Source organism: Mustela nigripes, chromosome 16 (assembly GCF_022355385.1).
Source record: "Mustela nigripes isolate SB6536 chromosome 16, MUSNIG.SB6536, whole genome shotgun sequence".
Taxonomy (NCBI): Eukaryota; Metazoa; Chordata; class Mammalia; order Carnivora; family Mustelidae; genus Mustela; species Mustela nigripes.
In genome coordinates this window covers 24,245,881-24,264,531 of record NC_081572.1, presented here as the reverse complement: position 1 = coordinate 24,264,531, position 18,651 = coordinate 24,245,881, and the positions used below count along the sequence as shown (strand labels likewise).

The window sequence follows — 18,651 nt, the reverse complement described above, 5'->3', positions numbered from 1 at the left end:
TCCGGGGCGGAACCTGACTCCAGGGAGCTCTTTCCCGGGACCCAGACACCTCCCCATGTGGGCAGGACGTACCTTCCCGAAGGGCATGGGGTAATACTCCACATGGTTGTCATTAATCTTCAGGGGCTCCTTGCTGTCATCGGCCACGATCACTGTCAAGTCTGGGTAGTACTCACGAAGGCTCCGGAGCATGGTCATGAGCTTGTGGGGACGGAGGAAGGTTTTGGTGGCAACGGTCACCAGGTCTCTGAGCTTCCTCTCTGGATGAGAAAGGGTGGGGTATCAGAGCGCTGCCTTTTGGGAAGCCTCACTGACTTGACTTGAGCTGTTCTGGTGATTTCTTTATGCCACACCCTCGTGCTTCTCGTATAAAGCACTTGGTAAGAATTTGTTAGTTGGAACAGAAAATAAATGTATTTAAAACACAGCCAGCTTGTTGAAATTGTATGTGTCTTCTAGAATTTCTTTCCCTGGTTCTGTTGGCTTGACTATGCCATCTCCTCCCATCAGTGTGAATGCTCTGTCTTACCGAAACTATTTGGATCTTGCTGTCGTGTTAATACTAGGAATCGAGATGCACAGAGCTCTGCCCATCATGGGTTTCAAGATCAGGGTCAGGGGAGGGGAGAAAAGCTCTAAAGGATTTGAGACCTACACCCCATCATCAGCTGCACTCCTAGAGAGAAGCACACTTAGTCTTCCTGCTCAGGAAGACATCAGTGGAAGTAGGTCTACTTGGAGAGTGGAAGGTCTGGACCAGACAGTCCAGCTCAAGGCATGTAATCAATATAAAAATTTGGAAAAGGAAAAGCTATTCTGCAGAAAAGTCTTCATATGAATCAGCTGGAGCTGTGGTGTGTTTTTGGGATTTAGTCACCAAATGTGGAGGCACGCCCACTGTGGGATGTCTGGGTGGGGTGGGCTCTGTTGGAGTTAATGTTGGCTGAAAGCCACAACCCTACCAGTGGCAAGTGCTCCAGAACACCACCACAGAGCTCCTTCTCAGAATGACAGAAGTCAGACGTCCTTCCAGAATCCTCTTTTTAATACCTGTTGTACCATTATAGCAGCTCCCCCGGGGGGCTGAGGGCATGAGGGAAAAATGACTGGTGGGAAGAGTCAAGTAAATTGTGTTCAAGGGCATGCCAAGCGAATTATATCCTCCCTTTTTTGTCGGAGGCTGGCCCCTGGCCAGGGCGGCCTCTGCCATTAAAAGATGGTGCCTGGCTAGTTGCCAGGTTAGGATTGCCTCGTGAGACTAAGCGGAACGCCCAGAGAGGAAGTAAACAGCATTGGTTGCTAGTGAAGTTGTTCGTTTAGGTGCACAGCCTGATTCGCTCCTTCCTGAACCCTGCTCGCTGATTGGTCATGTAAACGTATATAAGTGTGTAGACTTGCGGAAATAAAGAGAGAGAAGATACATCTGAACTGGGGCTTCTTGTTGTCCTTGCGGGTCGAGGGCGACACCTTTTCTTGGGCCATGTGCCAAGTTGGGTTCTTTTGTTACAGTAAAGAGAGAACCAGGAGCGTGGATGTAGTCAAGATTGGGGGACTCCTGGCTAAGTTGGTGGTGTAGCTTTCTGTTTGAGAGTCCCTATTTTTTCCAAATATACAGCAACGATAAAAATACAAAGATAGAACGATGCACAAAAATACACATTACTTCCAAGGAATAAAAATAAAGATCAGTGAGCAGAGCTGGGACCTCCTGCATTCTGGGATCAGAAGTAACAGAGGAGGCTGATTCTGAAGGATAATGAAATTAAGATATCTCACGGGATGTGTGGGTCCAGAACCAGGCTTTTTGCTTGAAGTCATGGACTAGAGCTAGGTGGCACACCCTGCACCCCTCACCACTACCTGCCAGGCAAGAAACCCCAGAACAGCCATCACCCCTGCACACACCTCCAGGTGCAAACAGAAATGACATCACTTCACAGCCACGACCTGTGCCAAGCCATCCTCAGGCCCAGCAACGGGCTCTTTCATAAGTCTGATACCACCATGAGACAGGAATCCCGAGCCTCCAGTATCAGAAAGTAGACCAGAAGGCTGAGGAGACAGGGATCAGATCCAAGGCTAAAGCTGTGAGATGGGAAGGAGCCAGGAGAGAGAAGGGGAAGAGAAGAAAACAAACAAGCACAGCCTCCTACTCACGATGAGCTCACCCACAAAAATTACAGAGCACTTAAAGGAAATTAGCATGAACGACAGCCAATGAATCTCCCGTATACAGATGTACCCACTCCAGACAGACAGAAAATGACAGAGAACTCCAAAACCGATTTAAAATAAGAATGTTCAAGCAATGGCATATATATATTCTTCCCCCTCTTTCTTTTTATGGAAACAATAGTTTCCTCTTCCCTCTCTCATTTTGTATCAGTATTAAAAAAAAGCCTTCCCCTGTGTTTTCTCCTCCATCCTTCTGAATGCCTCTGCACAGAATTTCGTTATATGGATGGACAACAGTTAATCTGATTGGTGCATCCCACTTCTAAGGTTTTTGTGCTTGCAAACAATGCTGCAGTAAAGAACCTCGAGCAGACATCATTTCACACAGATAAAAATATCTGTACGATAATTTGTAGAAGTACAATTGCTGGGCCAAAGGGAATGCACATTCCAAATGTTGATCGGTATTGCCAAATTGCCTCCGGAAAGGCTGTGCCCATTTCCATTTCCCAGCAGGAGTTTGTAAGAATGCCTGCCCCTCCCCACTCCTTGTCCAGTACTTTCTGATAATGAATGTATTTTTCATTTGCACTTTTTTTAGTATGAGACTGAGCATATATTCTAACAGCGAAAAGTACCATTGAATTTCATCTGTTGCCAACTGTGCATTTTTCCATTGGCTTACTAGGTGTTTGGCTTTTTGTTTTGTTTTGTTTAGGTGGTTTAAACAAAAACAAACACATTTACTTATTTGGGATGCCTGGGTGGCTCAGTCAGTTAAGCATCTGCCTTTGGCTCAGGTCATGATCCCTAGGATCGGGCTCCTTGCTCTGTGGGGAGCCTGCTTCTGCCTCTGCCTGCTGCTCCCCTGCTCATGCTCTCTCTCCCTGATAAATAAATAAATAAAATATTTTAAAACATTTGCTTATTTAAGTACTCTCTACACCCAAGATGGGGCTTGAACTCCCCAATCCCCAGATCACGAGGTACAAGCGCTACTGACGGAGCCAGCCAGGCACACAAGCCTATTAGCTGTTCTTATGGATTCACGGGCACTTTAAAGTAAAAGTATACCTTTGGGGGCACCTAGGTGGCTCAGTGGGTTAAGCATCTGCCTTTGGCTCAGGTCATGATCTCAGGGTCCTGGGATCGAGCCTCTCATCAGGCTCTCTGCTCTGTGGGGAGCCTGCTTCCTCCTCTCTCTCTGCCTGCCTCTCTGCCTGCTTGTGATCTCTCTCTGTCAAATAAATAAATAAAATCTTGAAAAATAAAAGTATACCTTTGACTTTAACATGTGTTGAAGATATTTTTTTCCCCAATTTGTTCTTTGTCATTTGCCTTTGCTTTTGGTGAGTTTCTGCCCAAACAGAATTTTAAATTTTTATGTATTTTATGTGTGTGGTCTCCTCTTTCTGGTCTTTGTGGTTTTGGTTTGTTTGTTTGTTTTTAAGATTTTATTTATTTATTTGACAGAGAGAGACAGCGAGAGAGGGAAGACCAGCAGGGGTGTGGGAAAGAAAGAAGTAGGCTTCCAGCTAAGCAGGGAGCCTGATGTGGGGCTCAATCCCAGGACCCTGCCCAGGACCCTGGGATCATGACCTGAGCCGAAGGCAGACATTTAACAACTAAGCCAACCAGGGGCCCCCTGGCCTTTGTGTTTTATGTCATATTTAGAAAGGTCTTACACTCTAAGTTTTTTGTTTCTTTTTTTTAAACTGCACATGTTTGGGACGGGTGGGTGGCTCAGTCGGTTAAGCCGTTGCCTTCGGCTCAGGTCATGATCCCAGGGTCCTGGGATGATGTCCAGCATCGGGCTCCTTGATCAGCAGGGAGTCTGCTTCTCTGCCTCCGCCTGCCACTCTGCCTGCTTGTGCGCTGTCTCTCTCTCTCTCTCTGACAAATAAATAAAATCTTAAAAAATTAAAAAAATAAACTGCATGGGTTTTGTTTTTTTTCTAGCACTTAAAAATATGAGATAGTTGGGGCACCTGGGTGGCTCAGTGGGTTAAAGCCTCTGCCTTTGGCTCAGGCCATGATCCCAGGGTCCTGGAATCAAGCCCCACATCGGGCTCTCTGCTCTGTAGGGAGCCTGCTTCCCCCTCTCTCTCTGCCTGCCTCTCTGCCTACTTGTGATCTCTCTCTGTCAAATAAATAAATAAAATCTTTAAAAAATATATATGAGGGACGCCTGGGTGGCTCAGTGTGTTAAGCTGCTGCCTTCGGCTCAGGTCGTGATCTCGGGGTCCTGGGATCGAGTCCCGCGTTGGGCTCTCTGCTCAGCGGGGAGCCTGCTTCCCTCTCTCTCTCTCTCTGCCTGCCTCTCCGACTACTTGTGATTTCTCTCTGTCAAATAAATAAATAAAATCTTTAAAATATATATATATATATGAGATAGTTGATCAGCTTGGAATTTGTCTTGGTGTGAGCTATAAGACAGATTCATCTTTCTATCTTCCTTTATCAGTGCAGTTGTCCCATGTGACTTCTTGAATCATCATCTCTGCACCCTTTAATTTGGAAAGCTACCTTTCTCACAGATACTCGTTGGAGTTTCTGAGTTTCCAATTTGACCCCAACGATATTATCTAGCCATGGTCCAATACCGCTCTGTGTTTATTACTATTACTTATTAAGATGTTATAATGGTTGGGTTTTTTTTTTCCCAGAATAAGCACAACCACATAATAAGTTAAATACAATTAAGCAATATGAGAATATTAGAATTTTTTTCTCATTTATCAGGAATCATACCAGAGTGGTTATTTTCATCAACTCTCCTCCTTGGCCTCAAGAGCTGATCTCTTCTGCGATTCACCAACTAGCTCGACATGACTCCACCCCGCACCCCCCAGGAGCCAGGGCCTTACCTGGTCCGGGGTCGTATAACTTGGGGATGACAGGATAGCGGATGGTCACTGGAAACTTGACCACCGAGGACTCGGACTCCAGACTCACTGGAGGGAGAAATAAGATCAAAGAGGGTAGCATGGAGTCTAGGTCACTCTCCACACTGCCCCAAGGTAGACGACCTGCAGCACGTCAGTGAAGGTTCAGTAAAGAAATGTCCTGCCTGGAATGAGACCCCACTGAGTTGACAGCATTCTGGCTCCTGACTTGTTGTGTGTCCCTGGGGTAACTGGCTGAGTGCTTTTTTTTTTAGTTAAATAATCTCCATGCCCAACGTGAGATTTGAACTCACAACACTGAGAACAAGAGTCGCCTGCTGACTCTTGACTGAGGCATCAGGTGCCTCCTGCTGAATGCTCCTTAACTCACGTTTCTTCCACTGTGAGAGTCTGGTGGGGTAGAGTAGGCTTCGAATCAGAGGGCCTGGAATAAGTTTTACTTTGCCATTTATTATCTGAACTACTTGGGTAAATCAGTGCTTGCTTCGGCAGCACAAATACTCAAATTGGAAAGATACAGAGATCATCATGGCCCCTGAGCAGGGATTCCACACAAATTCGAAATGCCTTGGGTAAATCACTTACTCTCCTTCTCCAGCTACAAAACCAGGATACCACCACCCGCCCTTGTTTTATCTCACAGGGTCATTTGGTGAAGGGAGATGTTTGGGAATCTGTAAGTAGAGAGGGTGCTCTCTTTAGCTCATGGTCATGCATAATCTATCCCGTGTTTCATTTTTCTGCTGGTGTCCTGGGAATGCATCTTAGGTAGCTAGTCAAAAGAGAAAAGAATGACTTTAATTCCCCCACATCCCTCTTTTTCTGTTAATGCCCAGGACGAGATATTGATGCGCAGACTGGGTCCCTCCTCTCTCACAGCTGAAGTCTTCAGCTCTGAGAGCTACGGATAATGGGGAACAGAGCCAGCTGGTTTCCAGGTGCAGAGCACAAAGGATCTGCCCTCATAGGGAAATGCATTTTCTTCAAGTCACGCTATAGGGTCAGTGGCAGAATGGGAGTAATGTTGGGGACAGTAATTGAGAAGTTGGATGTCTACAGTTGGAAACAAGAGTAAGTGCAGAATCCTAAATGTTGGCAGGCTTCCTGGAGGAGGAAGACTTTGAGAGGGCCCAGTGGTGTTTTCCCACTCCCTAAGCATTTTGCTTAGGACAGGCTCTCACCCACGTCCACCCTGCGGTGCTGGTACACCGTGCTGGTATAAGTCACGTGCTGGAGGATGAAATTCAAAAGCTTCCGGTCACTGGTCGAAATGGTCAGCCGCTTCTGGCCTCTGCCCTGCACCACACTGTCTGGGATGTCAGCGAGGGTGTTCAGTGTCCCCAGAGAAGCGGTCAGGGTGACCTAAGGCCGGTGAGGCAGAAAGACGCTAAATGCGAGGGAAGGCACATGCCCAGGATGGCCAGCAGGGGGCAGAGAGGAGGCGCCTCTTAGCGTCCCTGGGAGCTGGAGTCTGGCTCCAAAGCCGTTTGCGGCTCTGTCCCCAGAGAAGGACAACCAAGTCCTGGGGACTCGTGTGTTCAAAGGTCACTGGTCTCTTAGGTCTTGGCTTACAGGATCCCATTCTTCTAGATTTCTCCTTACTCCTGCTGGCTGCTCCTTTTGATTTCCGACTTCCTCCTCCACCTCTGTCTAACCTCCCAAAACAGTTTTTCTGGGTTTGGCTTCTGCCCCTTTTCTCTTCCTATTCAACACCTTCTCACTAGAGGTGGTGGCTTGAAATACTATTCATATGCTAATGACTTAAATGTGTGTCTCCAGCTCTCCTCTTAAGATCCAACTGCCTGGCCAGTTGCTCCGCTAGGAGTGCCACAACTACCTGAAATCTTCATGACCGAGCCACTGATTTTTCTCTATACACCTGTTTGTCACCCTCTTCCTGGTTCCCCCTGCCTTGTGAATGGTACCTTCATCCATTCAACTGTTGCGTTCCCTAATGGAGGTCATTCCTGCTCTGCATGAGTCCCCTTGCATCTACCTTCAACATGTAGCTAGAACTGCTCCCCTCGCTCCATCCCACTGCTACTCCCTAAAGCCCATCTCCTCTCCTGCCTTCTCGTCCTCTGGGCAGCTGGACATTTTTATGAAAAGTACAGTGGGTTCCCCCACACCTGCTGAAAACACTTCGGTCAGCCAACAGGTGTTTTCTGAGATGCAAATTATAGGTCCTGGGAAAAAAGTAGTGAATAAAATCAACTCCCCACCTTCAAGAGGCTTACATTCTAGTTGGGGAGAAAGGCGGTTAAGTATATCTTGATGCATATAAAATAATTCAGGTACAGACTCATCACCCACTCCAACCTCTGGTGTGCAGAGTGGGAAAACTAAAACTACATTTCCCAGACTACTTTTTAGATTAGGGTTCTAGTTGCACTTTGCCTCCCTCCACCCCACCAGCTCTACGCACTAGGGCTGGATTTGGAGCTACATTAAGCAGGAACGAAAGGCAGGGCACAGAGCCCCTGTGTTGCTGGCCGGTGCTAAACCCGATGGAGGCAACAGGCACCGGAGCCAGGGCTGTGGCGACAGCTTTTTCCTGCAGCAAAAACAGAAGCCTCTGCACTGACCTGGGTTTCTGGAAGTCCTCTTTGGAGCTCCGGCCACTCAGACGGCCGGAAAAATCATGCCTTCTGGAGGCATCCCTACCCCATCTCCCCAGCTCGGACTCATGGCAGATATTGAATCTGGATGAGCACTCTGTCAAAATCTGAGACCGGCCACCACTGGGGACGGGCGGGGCTTGGGCAGTGATGCCAAGTGCAAAAGGGGGCTGGGAAGGGGACTTGCCTCATAGATGGGGGCCTCTGGTCCTTCAAACTGGAGACCTGGAGGACACAGGAGAAAAGGATAAAAAACACCATTTGAGAGAATGCCAAGGGCTCCCTGATGCTCACTACTTTCCTGGTGACTCCCTTACATCCTTCCAGAATCCCTTCCAAGCTCATCTCCTGTGCAGAGTGTTTGCTGACCACTCCCCGCTCCCTGGGGTCCTGCTGGGTGGTGTCCCATGGTCCTTCTCAAATTCCAGTGGATCTAAAGCCTCCGATGCCCATCCTTAGCCCTGGACGGGTACTGTGAATTAATCCCGCCCCTTCCGGATATCTCTGTTATGGAACGGAAGGCAGCAATGGTTAAGTAATGAAACATCTTTATATGAGGTTACTAGAATAGTCAAACTGGTAGAGACAAGATAAGACATTCTACAGAACAGTGGTTGCCAGAGGCAGGAGGCGGGAAGGAAGGCAGAGCTAAATGGGTACAGAGTTTCAATTGGGGAAGATAAAAAATTTCTGGAGATAGATGATGGTCACAGTTGCAGAACACTGAGAAGATACTTAATGCCACAAAACTGTGTGCTTAAAAATGATTAATATAGTAAATTTTATGTTATGCATATTTTACAACAAAAAAAAGGACTCATCCAAAATGGTGAATTACTTTTTAAATGACTATTCAATTCATTTAAATGACTAAAGCAATTCATCCAAATGTATGTACTTTAGAATCTATCTCTGTGCTCATAATACGTGAATTCAAGTTCTACTTCAAATAGAGCCTCCCTATGGGGCCTTAGATAACTTACATCATCTGTGAAATTGGCAAAATAACATTTACCTCCCAGGAATGTGGTGCTGAACTAGAGAAGTGTGTAGAAATCCCTTGTGGAGGGGAGTTTTAACCAACATTAAATATTCTTTTCAATATGCTCTCCCAGGAGATGGGCACATCTTTGCCCTATCTCATGATGCTGGAGGACACCAAAAAGCCAATCATGTGCTAAGATTCCTTGAGGCACACAGATTTCTGTCCTCTTCTGTGTGATTCTGGATCCCCCGGGACATCATAGTACCTAAGGGTGATCCCCAATGGTGGAAACTTTGAGACTAACCACTAAGTGAAATCATGTCAAGCTTCCCGCATTGTGCTGAGTACACAGCAGGTACTCAATAAACAACTGTTCCCTTCCACTCCCCCATTTTGCTTAAGAAGAGTTAAGAAAGTTGTCTGGCTTTTCTCCACATGGAGAGCTACGTACCTGGAATGGGAACTGTATGCAGGGGAATCACCTCTACCCCATGGACTGGGTATCCAAAGGGGAGGTTGGGCTGAGCCAGCAGCGGCGGTGGATGGGGCAACCCTTCTCTGCAGGAAACAGAACCAGAACTGTCAGCAGCTGCTCTCACACGCCTCCCCGGTTAGTTCTGAAAGTGGTACCTGTACCCGGAGCTCTGTGCTGCCAATGGGGAGAAATTGAAAGTAGACTGCCTCATTCACCCTTCTATTCCTTCCCTCCTTTATTCACCCTTGAATTCCCTCCAGCCTTGAATTCCACAAGAGTCCAGGCCCTTTACAACAAAGCACATACAAAATTAAAAACACAACCAGCAGGGGAAGAAGAAACAAAGTAAAAGACCATCTGGGCGAACCCAGTTGCATCAGATGAATGCCAGGGTCACAGGTGAACTTCCTGGTAGTCAGGGTGTAAAGCTATGGGTGGTCAATATTCCGGTCTTATCAACAGGACAAAGCAAACAACTTCAGAGGCAAATAAACCTTTTCCTGGCGCTGAACTCAAAAAGAAAATACATCACAAGAAGTGTGATTTGTTGCCTCAGTATTTTCAGAGCAAACACGGTGATGATTTTCATATGGTTTTGTGGTTATAACAACCTCAGTCAAGGGTAAGCACATGGCGAGCCAGTGAGATTGATTCTTTGGCGGACTAAGGTAATAGGGTTAAAATGCAGCCCTTGGCGATCCAGTGTAGCCAAATGTATCATTTAGATCCCCTGGAAGAATGATTAGACTACTGTAGTGAATATTTATGGGAATACAAAAGAGATGAAATTTTAAAATGGGAAATGATGTAAATAGGCAATTAAAAGAAGGAGAGCAAATGGCTAACGCATAAATGAAACAAGCTCAGCTTCAGAATTAACCTGGGAAATACAACTTTAAAGACAATGAACTGGGGACAGCTGGGTGGCTCAGTCGGTTAAGCATCTGCCTTTGACTCAGGTCACGATCCCAGAATCCTGGGATCGAGTTCTGCATCAGGCTCCTGGCTCAGTGGGGAGCCTGCTTCTCCCACTGCCTGCCACTCCTCCTGCTTATATGGTCTCTCTCTCTCTTGCTCTGACAATAAATAAATAAATAAAATTTTAAAATAATAAGAAAAATACAAATACAAATAAATTACAAAATAAAAACAATGAACTGGAGGTGCCTGGCTAGTGACTCCTAATTGTAGGTTCAAGCCCCACGATGGGTGTAGAGATTGCTTAAAATAAAATAAAATCTTTAAAAAAAAAAAAAACAAGGAAAGACTTTTTTCATTAATGTTTCAAAATGTAATGATAAGGAGTATTGGTTAGTTAGTGGGTATCTAAGATACCCACTTGTCATGAGAATGTGAATTAATGTAGATACTCTTGAATGCTATTTGCCCGTATTTATTAAAAGCAGAGATAAGCACCTCTCATGAATGAGGGATTCAGATGCTAGTTAAGGGGGAAAACACCTGCCGGTGTAAGCAACAACATGCATAAGGAGGTTCATTTCAGTTCATTTGAAATGAACATCTTTATACACATCTGAAGAAAATAAGGAAAGAATGTAAATATAACATAAGATGATTATTATAAATTATGTACATGTAATAATGAAAATTCCCCCCAAATTTGAGTATCATTCAATAGGAGAATGGCTTAATAAAATTCATTGTATTCATAGCTGTATAGCAATTAAAAGGAAAGAACTAGGGTGCCTGGGTGGCTCCGTGGGTTAAAGCCTCTGCCTTTGGCTCAGGTCATGATCTCAGGGTCCTGGGATTGAGCCCCGCATTGGGCTCTCTGCTTGGCGGGGAGTCTGCTTCCCCACCACACTCCCCACCCCGACCTGCCTCTCTACCTGCTTGTGATCTCTCTCTATACATCAAATAAATAAATAAAATCTTTTTTAAAAAATTTATTTATTCAACAGAAACCACAAGCAAGCAGAGAGGCAGGCAGAGAGAGGGGAAGAAGCAGGCCTCCCGCTGAGCAGAGAGCCCATCTCCATCCCAGGACCCTGAGATCATGACCTGAGTCAAAGGCAGAGGCCCAGCACACTGAGCCACCCAGGTGCCCCTAAATAAATAAAATCTTAAAAAAAAAAATAAAAGGAAAGAACTAGACATATAAACGGCTCTTAAAAATGTACTTAACCGGGACTCCTGGGTGGCTCACTGGGTAAAGCATTCAACTCCTGGTATTGTCTCAGGTAATGATCTCAGCATCATCAGTTTGAGCCCCGTGTCCGGCTCCAAGCTCTTAGTGGAGCCTGCTTCAGATTCTCTCTCTCCCTCCCCTTCTGCCCCTTCTCCTTCTGCCTCCTTCCTTTGCTCAAGCAGTCTCTAAAACAAACAAACAAAAAAACTTTAAAAAAATAACCAAATTGAATGAAAAAAAAAAATTCTAGAGAGATTTGTTCTTAGGGTGTCAATTACATTAAAACCATACGCGCAGATGTGTGAATCAGGAGAAGGGGATGAAGCAGGGAGTTGTGTATAGAGTTGCTGAAGCGCTGTATTGTATTGTACGCCTGAAACTAAAAGAACACTGTGTGTCAACTACACTGGAATTAACATGAAATTTAACAATACACACAAAACCCCAAGAGTATATGTTTATGTGGCTATAGCTACACTCACATATGTATGTGATTATGTGTGTTTGTCCGTGTGTGTTGCTGTGTAAAACAGTGTGAGGTAATCTATACCAAACTCCCAAGGGCAGATTGGGTTGGCAAGGGAGCCTATCATATAAGGCAGGGGAGAAAGGAGAGTTGAGGGGGTCGCTTCAAGTGGACTTTTTTAAAAGGAGCATTATCTGGGGTGCCTGGGTGGCTCAGTAGGTTAAGTGTCTGCCTTTGGCTTAGGTCATGGTCTCAGGGTCCTGGGATCGAGCCCCGCCTCAGGCTCCCTGCTCAGCGGGGAGCCTGCTTCTCCCTCCCCCTTTGCTCCACCCCTGACCTGTGTATGCTAGCTTGCTCTCTTTCTCCCAAATATATAAACAGAAAAGCATTATCTGTGTACTACTCTTTTTTAAAAATATATTTTATTAATTTATTTAAGAGAGTGAGCATGAGAGGGGGGACGGTCAGAGGGAGAAGCAGACTCCCCACTGAGCAGGGAGCCCCATGGGGGACACGATTCTGGGACTCTAGGATTATGACCTGAGCCCCAGGCAGTCCCTTAACCGACTGACCACCCAGTTGCGCCCCTGTACTACTTTTTAAGTGAAGTAGCATATGGAGCTGATCAGACTCAAATGAACCAGAGATCTGACCCAGCATCAAGCGAGCTCATGATTTCAAGGATACAAACAGGTGGCAGAGACCAAGCACACAGGGGTGGTGCGTGCACCAGGGTGGTTCCCACGCCCACCTTCCCACATCAGACCTGCGCTCCCCAGCCAAGGATAACAGGTGTGATCTCCAAATAGGGTTTTGCCGGGCTCCCACACACAGCAGAGAGCATGTAAGTCATGAATCATCTCCGTTTTTACACTCACAGAGAGTTGTCAGCTTATGTGACATTTGCCAGGGGCCAAAGATTCTGTGTTATTTATTCTATGTGATCCCTTTGCCCCTGTGCTAAAGTGGGCACAAAGAGACTAAGAAAATCCCATTCCTGGAGGGGGGACAACCCAGACCAAGACACCAAGAACTAGAATACTACATTACCCGTTCAGGAACAGGAATGAGGCAGCTCTGAATCCTACCTTCTGGAACATTCCTTTTGTAAAATTCTCAGAACTGGAAACTGCTCTCCCTCCTAAGACCCACCACAGCACTTCCCCTGACTACTATCACAACACCGAGCTTTGGACAGAGTTCCTGGGTTCCACACCATTAGCTGAACACACCCTGGGGGCCACGGAGCGCCCACAGTCACTCCGCAGCTCTTGGTATGTTACAGTGGCGGCAGAGAGGGCGATGCGGAGAGTGGAAGGGACACAGGGAGGACCTGCTGACTCCACCCTCTTGGTTCTGTTGTGAGCTCCCTGGGAGCAGGCTCTAGATCAGCTCTGTCTCTGCATCTAACTCAGCACCTTGCTAGGGGTGTTCTGGCTGTTTCTCTGGCTAACGGAGAAAGTAATGGAGAAAGATTCGAGGCTGGGGGGTGGGGAGGGAGCTGAGCATCTTCTTTCCTGGCTACAGCCATGATGACAGGAGGCCTGGTTCACATCACTGGTTATTACTGGGCTGTTTGTTCTGGTACCTGCGTTGCCAGGTATAATCCCAGGAGAGCTGGGCATTTCCCCAAGCAAAGGAGGCCAAGTGAGGACACGACCAGCTCATAGCCTTCCCTGCTTGAAGTAATGCTCCTTCTTATAATTAATTCCTCTGCCCAGCTCCCTCCAGACAACACCCCCTCCTAGGAGTCCTCTGCTTCATGTTCTCCTACCTCCTCCGTTGCCCCATCTCACTGTCTCCAGTGTCTTCCAAGCTTCCTGCCTCTTCTCCCTTCCCCCACCACGCACCTCCTGCAATAGGTACACCTGCGATGTTCCTTGCTGGGAACAGTCCTGACCTCCTTCTCCCAGCAGCCCCACACTGCCCAGACCAAAGACAGAAGCCATCGTCCTGCAAGAATGTGCCTGTTTCCCTCACACCTTTCATTACATGTCGCAACAACTCTCGGTATGATTACTATCCCCTCCCTTTTTTTAAGATTTCATTTATTTATTTGACAGAGATCACAAGTAGGCAGAGAGGCAGACAGAGAGGGAGGAGGAAACAGGCTCCCCATGGAGCAGAGAGCCCAATGCGGGGCTCGATCCCAGGACGTTGGGATCATGACCTGAGCTGAAGGCAGAGGCTTTAACACACTGAGCCACCCAGGCGCCCTTTTTACAGAAGAGGGTAGACAGCCGGAGCAAGGTCACCTGGATGGGATGTGGAGGATGCAGGACCCAAACGCAGCCGGTCAGCCTCCCTTGGCCACACTGTTAACTACGGAGCCCTGTTGCTCCTCACACAGCTACGTGGGGGCAGGGTTCAAATCCGCGCCAGAATCCTCTATCTAACCCACTGGTTCTTTGACTTCCAATGCTGTCTCCTGTTGGTGCCCCCATTTCTGTTCTGTGGGGTCTCCCATTTGTATGTAGTTGGGGGGCGGGGAGGTGGTAGTTGAGTCCCCAAATCAACCCTGGAGGGCCCAACTCACCCTTTCTCTTCCTTGATTCATGACTCAGGCTCAGCCAACTGGGCACCTGGGGACGGTGCATCCGAGAGGCACAAACACCACTGTTCCAGCAGTAGACGGACCTTTACCTTCCCACCAACTAAGCACCGGGTCTCCCTGCCTCCCCTATACCTTCCTATGATGTAATTCTCCACGAGAAACCAGAGCGAAAGTATCTCTAAGAACTTGCCACTTCTAAAAACCATTCAGTTCTTGGGACGTCTGACTGGCTCAGTCGGTAGGGCATTGGACTCTTGCTTTCAGCTCAGGTCAAGATCTCAGGGTTGTGAGATCAGCCCTGGGTTGGGCTCTGCATTCAGCGTGGAGTCTGCTTGACGTTCTCTCTCGTCCTCTTCCTCTCCCTCTGCCCCTCCCCACCACTCATGCTCTCTCTAAATAAACAAATGAGATCTTTACCAAAAAATGGTTCCATTCTTTGCATTACTCAGAAAGCAAAACGTATGCTCCACCTCCTGGCTTACTGGCCTCTCTCTGGGCTCATCCCACCAGCCCTCCCCTGAGCGACCAGGGCTCTGACAGCCATCACCTGCTTGTTTGTCATCCAGCCATCATGAAAGCACCCCATGCCCAAGGCTCTGAGCCCTGGATTAACTCTTCCTTCAGAGCTTCTCCTTTATAGGAGGTGGTGGGGACTCCTGCTTGATATACAAATCAGAGTTCAAGGTCACCTTCCTTCATCATCCCATTAAATTTTATGCCATCAAGAAACATTCTACCACACCTATTTTTAATTTACGTCTCCATGAAGCACTTACAATGATCTAATATTTAGGTGATTTGTGTATCTCTTAATGAATTATGTGTCTCCTGGGAGAACCAGCAGAGCAACAATTCTAATAGCAAACCACAACAATAGCAGCAGGTGATATTTTTGTAGTGCTTGTATATTTCAGGCCCTTCATGAGTTACTAGGTCTTTGTATGTTAATACAGTGCACACTACAAAGCCTTCAAAGGTTATGAAAGAAGTATCTTTATTATAATTTCCATATGAGGATGGTTAAGTACTAGGAGGTGAAGTCACTTGCTATCTAGCCTATTCTAGAGTTCAAGTCCCTAATCATGGTGCTCTTATTTTTATTTTTATTTTATTTTTATCTTTTTTAAAGATTTTACTTATTTATTGGACAGAGAGAGAGATCACAAGCAGGCAGAGAGGTAGGCAGAGAGAGAGGGGGAAGCAGGCTCCCCGATGAGCAGAGAGCCCGATGTGGGGCTCAATCCCAGCAACCTGGGATCATGACCTGAGCTGAAGGCAGAGGCTTAACCCACTGAGCCACCCAGGCACCCTTATTTTTATTTTTTATTATGGCATACCTTCTGCTATGACTCATAAATGATTCCAGGAAGGAAGGAAGGAAGAAAAGAAGGGAGGGAGCAAGGGTGGGCCTGTCCAGCCCTTCTGTGCTCCTTGGTTCTTGATTTCTTAGCCTGGTCATCCTATCACCTATGGTTTTGAGGAGGTTCCAACATCCTTCCGACAAACACCCTTTTGATATAAGCCCATCAGAGCCGATCATCGCTCTTTTCAATCAACAACCCTGGCCTATACACTCCAGGTGTGTCATTCTAGGCCCTGCATATAGCACAGGGAAACATGCTCCCAACGTAAATGAATTAGAGGTGCACCTGCTGCAAAGTCACCTGCTGTGAAGGTCTGGATGCCGGAGTTGTGCCACCAACACCACATGGACATCCCAGACTATTTTCATTCCTTTGCTCTGTTCTTACTATGAAATGTTCTAGACATCCAAAGTTTGGTAAATCTTCACTTATGGGCCATTTTTCTCTGTTCTCTCTCCTTGCTTTATTCCTAACAGTGTCCCCCAGGGACTCCTGCAAGCGAGGAGCTCCTCCCTGTTTTCTTGGGACCCACACCCTCAGGACACAGTAGAGAGAGCTTTTGCTCTACCCCAGCACCAAAGAGCCCTCACAGTCTGCATTACCTCCTCTGGAAGTGTTCAAATTCAGCCTGTCTCCTTGCTTTCACCGCTGGAAGCTCAGTCTGGTCATAGGCATCCTGAAAGTTGTAGCTTCCTGGCTGTGAGGTAGCATCGCATTTGCACTGGTTTTTCGGGAAGAGCCTAAAACCAGAAAAGGGACTGTGACCATGGAGTGGGCGGGTGGGCTGGTGGGTGAGAGACCCCGGGGCCTAATCAGTGTGAGTTTCACCCTGAGAATCTCCTTTCCATATACTCACTTGCTTTACTCAGGAGGAGATTCTGGAATCCCAGCAGCGCTCCCTCCCAGGGATACAGGGGTCGGGTGGAGAAAGGGGAAGGGGAAGAAAGCCTGCTCTCTAGAATTATCTCCAGCACCAAATGGCTTTGAACTTGAGTCATGTGAATGCTCATGGCATCGGGGCCTCACCAGAAGAGGAGGCCAGCAGGACAGAAAGGAAGCATCTTTCTTACAGTTTTAGCCAACCACACCCTTTGTAGTTTAAAGGGACTTTGCTCGGTGCTGTAGAGAGCACACAGCACCCTGCAGACCAGCCCTTCTCCAGGTCCCCCAGTTAGGATCACTCGAACAACAAGCACAGGTTCGGGAAGGCAGGGAACTGGCAGTAAATTGGGCACAGTAAACCGTCAGAGGAACAAGGGAGACATCGGACCAATGTGGAATAAATTGACTCTCACCAGATTCCTTCGTAGGTAAAGAGGTTCTTGAGTCGTTCCTCAGGTAGAAGCTTCGGGATCTGGTCGGCCAGAGCAGAATGAGGGAGCTCTGGCGTGGGGCTACTGAACTCCACACTTCTGAGTAGAAATACAACAGTGCCAAGTCCTAAGAGTAACCCTGAGATCTTGAGAAGCCCAGGAAACTCAGACCTGCTAGAAGACAAAAAGACCAAATTCCGTTAACATCTTTTTTTTTCTTGACCACCTAATAAATGACTCGACTGTGTAATGTCCGTGGGAATAATAACTTGAGGAAAAACCTTATACTGTGAAAAGTGAAATACCTTATACTGCTTACCAAAAGTGATTTCTTATTTTAAAAAGAGAGTGAAGAATCAAGCCGCAACAAAGAGACTCGGAAAAACCACAAAGCAAAGAATGGGCAAAAACACCCCAAGGGGGACAAAAAAGAAAGTAAGGTTTGCAATATTTATGTCAGCATAGTTGAATTCAAGGCCAAAAAAAAAAAAAAAAAGTATTAATAGGACAAAAAAGATCACTTACAATGACCAAATACATGACCCACAAAACAGATGTAGTGGTCATGAACTTTATCCACTAAACAATAGCATTAAAGTACAGATAGCAGGGCACCTGGGGGGCTGAGTCAGTTAAGCATCTGACTCTTGATCACAGCTCAGGTCTTGATCTCAGTGGGTTCAAGCCCCGGGTTGGGCTCCACGCCGGGTGCGGAGCCTACATTTAAAAAAAAAAAAAAGAAAGAAAGAAAGAAAAAAGAAAAAAAAGGCAGAAGGATTACAAATACAAAGATAGTCTTAGACTCCAACATTCTCACATCTACCACCTAACACTCTTGCAGGTCAGTGCTTCACAAATCAAGTCTCCAAAATATATAAAACAGTATAGCAACTAAATGATATAATTCATATTCTGTCAAAGAGCTCTTACAACACTTACAAAAATGGGCCACGCAAAGAAAACTGTAATCAAGTAGAAATAGTTCAGATCATATACTATGACAGCACAATCAAAAATGTAACCTCACAAAAAGCCCGCTTCCCCAACAGCATGGAGATTTTAGAAAGGCCTTCCAAAGCAACCCTTGAATCACAGACCTCAGAATGAAAATATAAAGATAATAAAGACATTACCTTCCAGAACTATGGAACACACTCAAACTGTCCTGAGAGGAAAAATGGAAGTTTTAAATGCCAATTTCTAACTATGAGACACAAAATTAATAAATTAAGCAATCAAATAAGAAGCTTGAAAAAAAGGAGCCCCCCTGGGTGGCTCAGTGGGTTAAGCCTCTGCCTTCGGCTCAGGTCATGATCCCGGGATCCCGAGATCAAGCCCCACATCGGGCTCTCTGCTTGGCAGGGAGCCTGCTTTCCCCTCCCCTCTCTCTGCCTACTTGCGATCTCTGTCAAATAAATAAATAAAAATCTTTAAAAAAAAAAAAAAAGGAGTTTGAGAAAAGGACAAAGGAACAAAGCTAAGAAAAGCAGAAAGAGGAACTTAAGAACAACGCAAGGAGAAAGTCGTGAATTAGAGAAACCTAAAATGGAGTCATTGCTAACTCTAAGCCCTGAGCAGACAGCTTTTGTGGTGTCTGCCCAGTTTATAACCTCTCTTCTGTAAGACTTTTCTCCTGACCCACACCG

General features: G+C 46.5%; 1 protein-coding gene and 1 non-coding gene across 3 annotated transcripts in view; one reads left to right on the top strand and one right to left on the bottom strand.

Moving 5' to 3' along the window:
* Positions 1-18,651, bottom strand: part of B4GALNT2 (beta-1,4-N-acetyl-galactosaminyltransferase 2) — a 45,885-nt gene that overhangs the window by 5,349 nt on the left and 21,885 nt on the right. The window contains exons 3-9 of one of the 2 annotated variants that reach the window (XM_059378895.1): positions 16,988-17,179; positions 16,295-16,432; positions 9,136-9,242; positions 7,887-7,924; positions 6,263-6,443; positions 5,043-5,129; positions 73-260 (exon numbers count right to left, since the gene is read on the bottom strand). In XM_059378895.1, the coding sequence (XP_059234878.1) occupies positions 73-260; positions 5,043-5,129; positions 6,263-6,443; positions 7,887-7,924; positions 9,136-9,242; positions 16,295-16,432; positions 16,988-17,179 (931 nt within the window). The remainder of the gene's footprint in view (positions 1-72; positions 261-5,042; positions 5,130-6,262; positions 6,444-7,886; positions 7,925-9,135; positions 9,243-16,294; positions 16,433-16,987; positions 17,180-18,651) is intronic. The other variant, XM_059378896.1, reaches the window with a different exon arrangement.
* Positions 5,558-5,661, top strand: LOC132004600 (U6 spliceosomal RNA). The gene has a single exon (XR_009400560.1). It is a non-coding gene; the product is annotated as a U6 spliceosomal RNA (small nuclear RNA).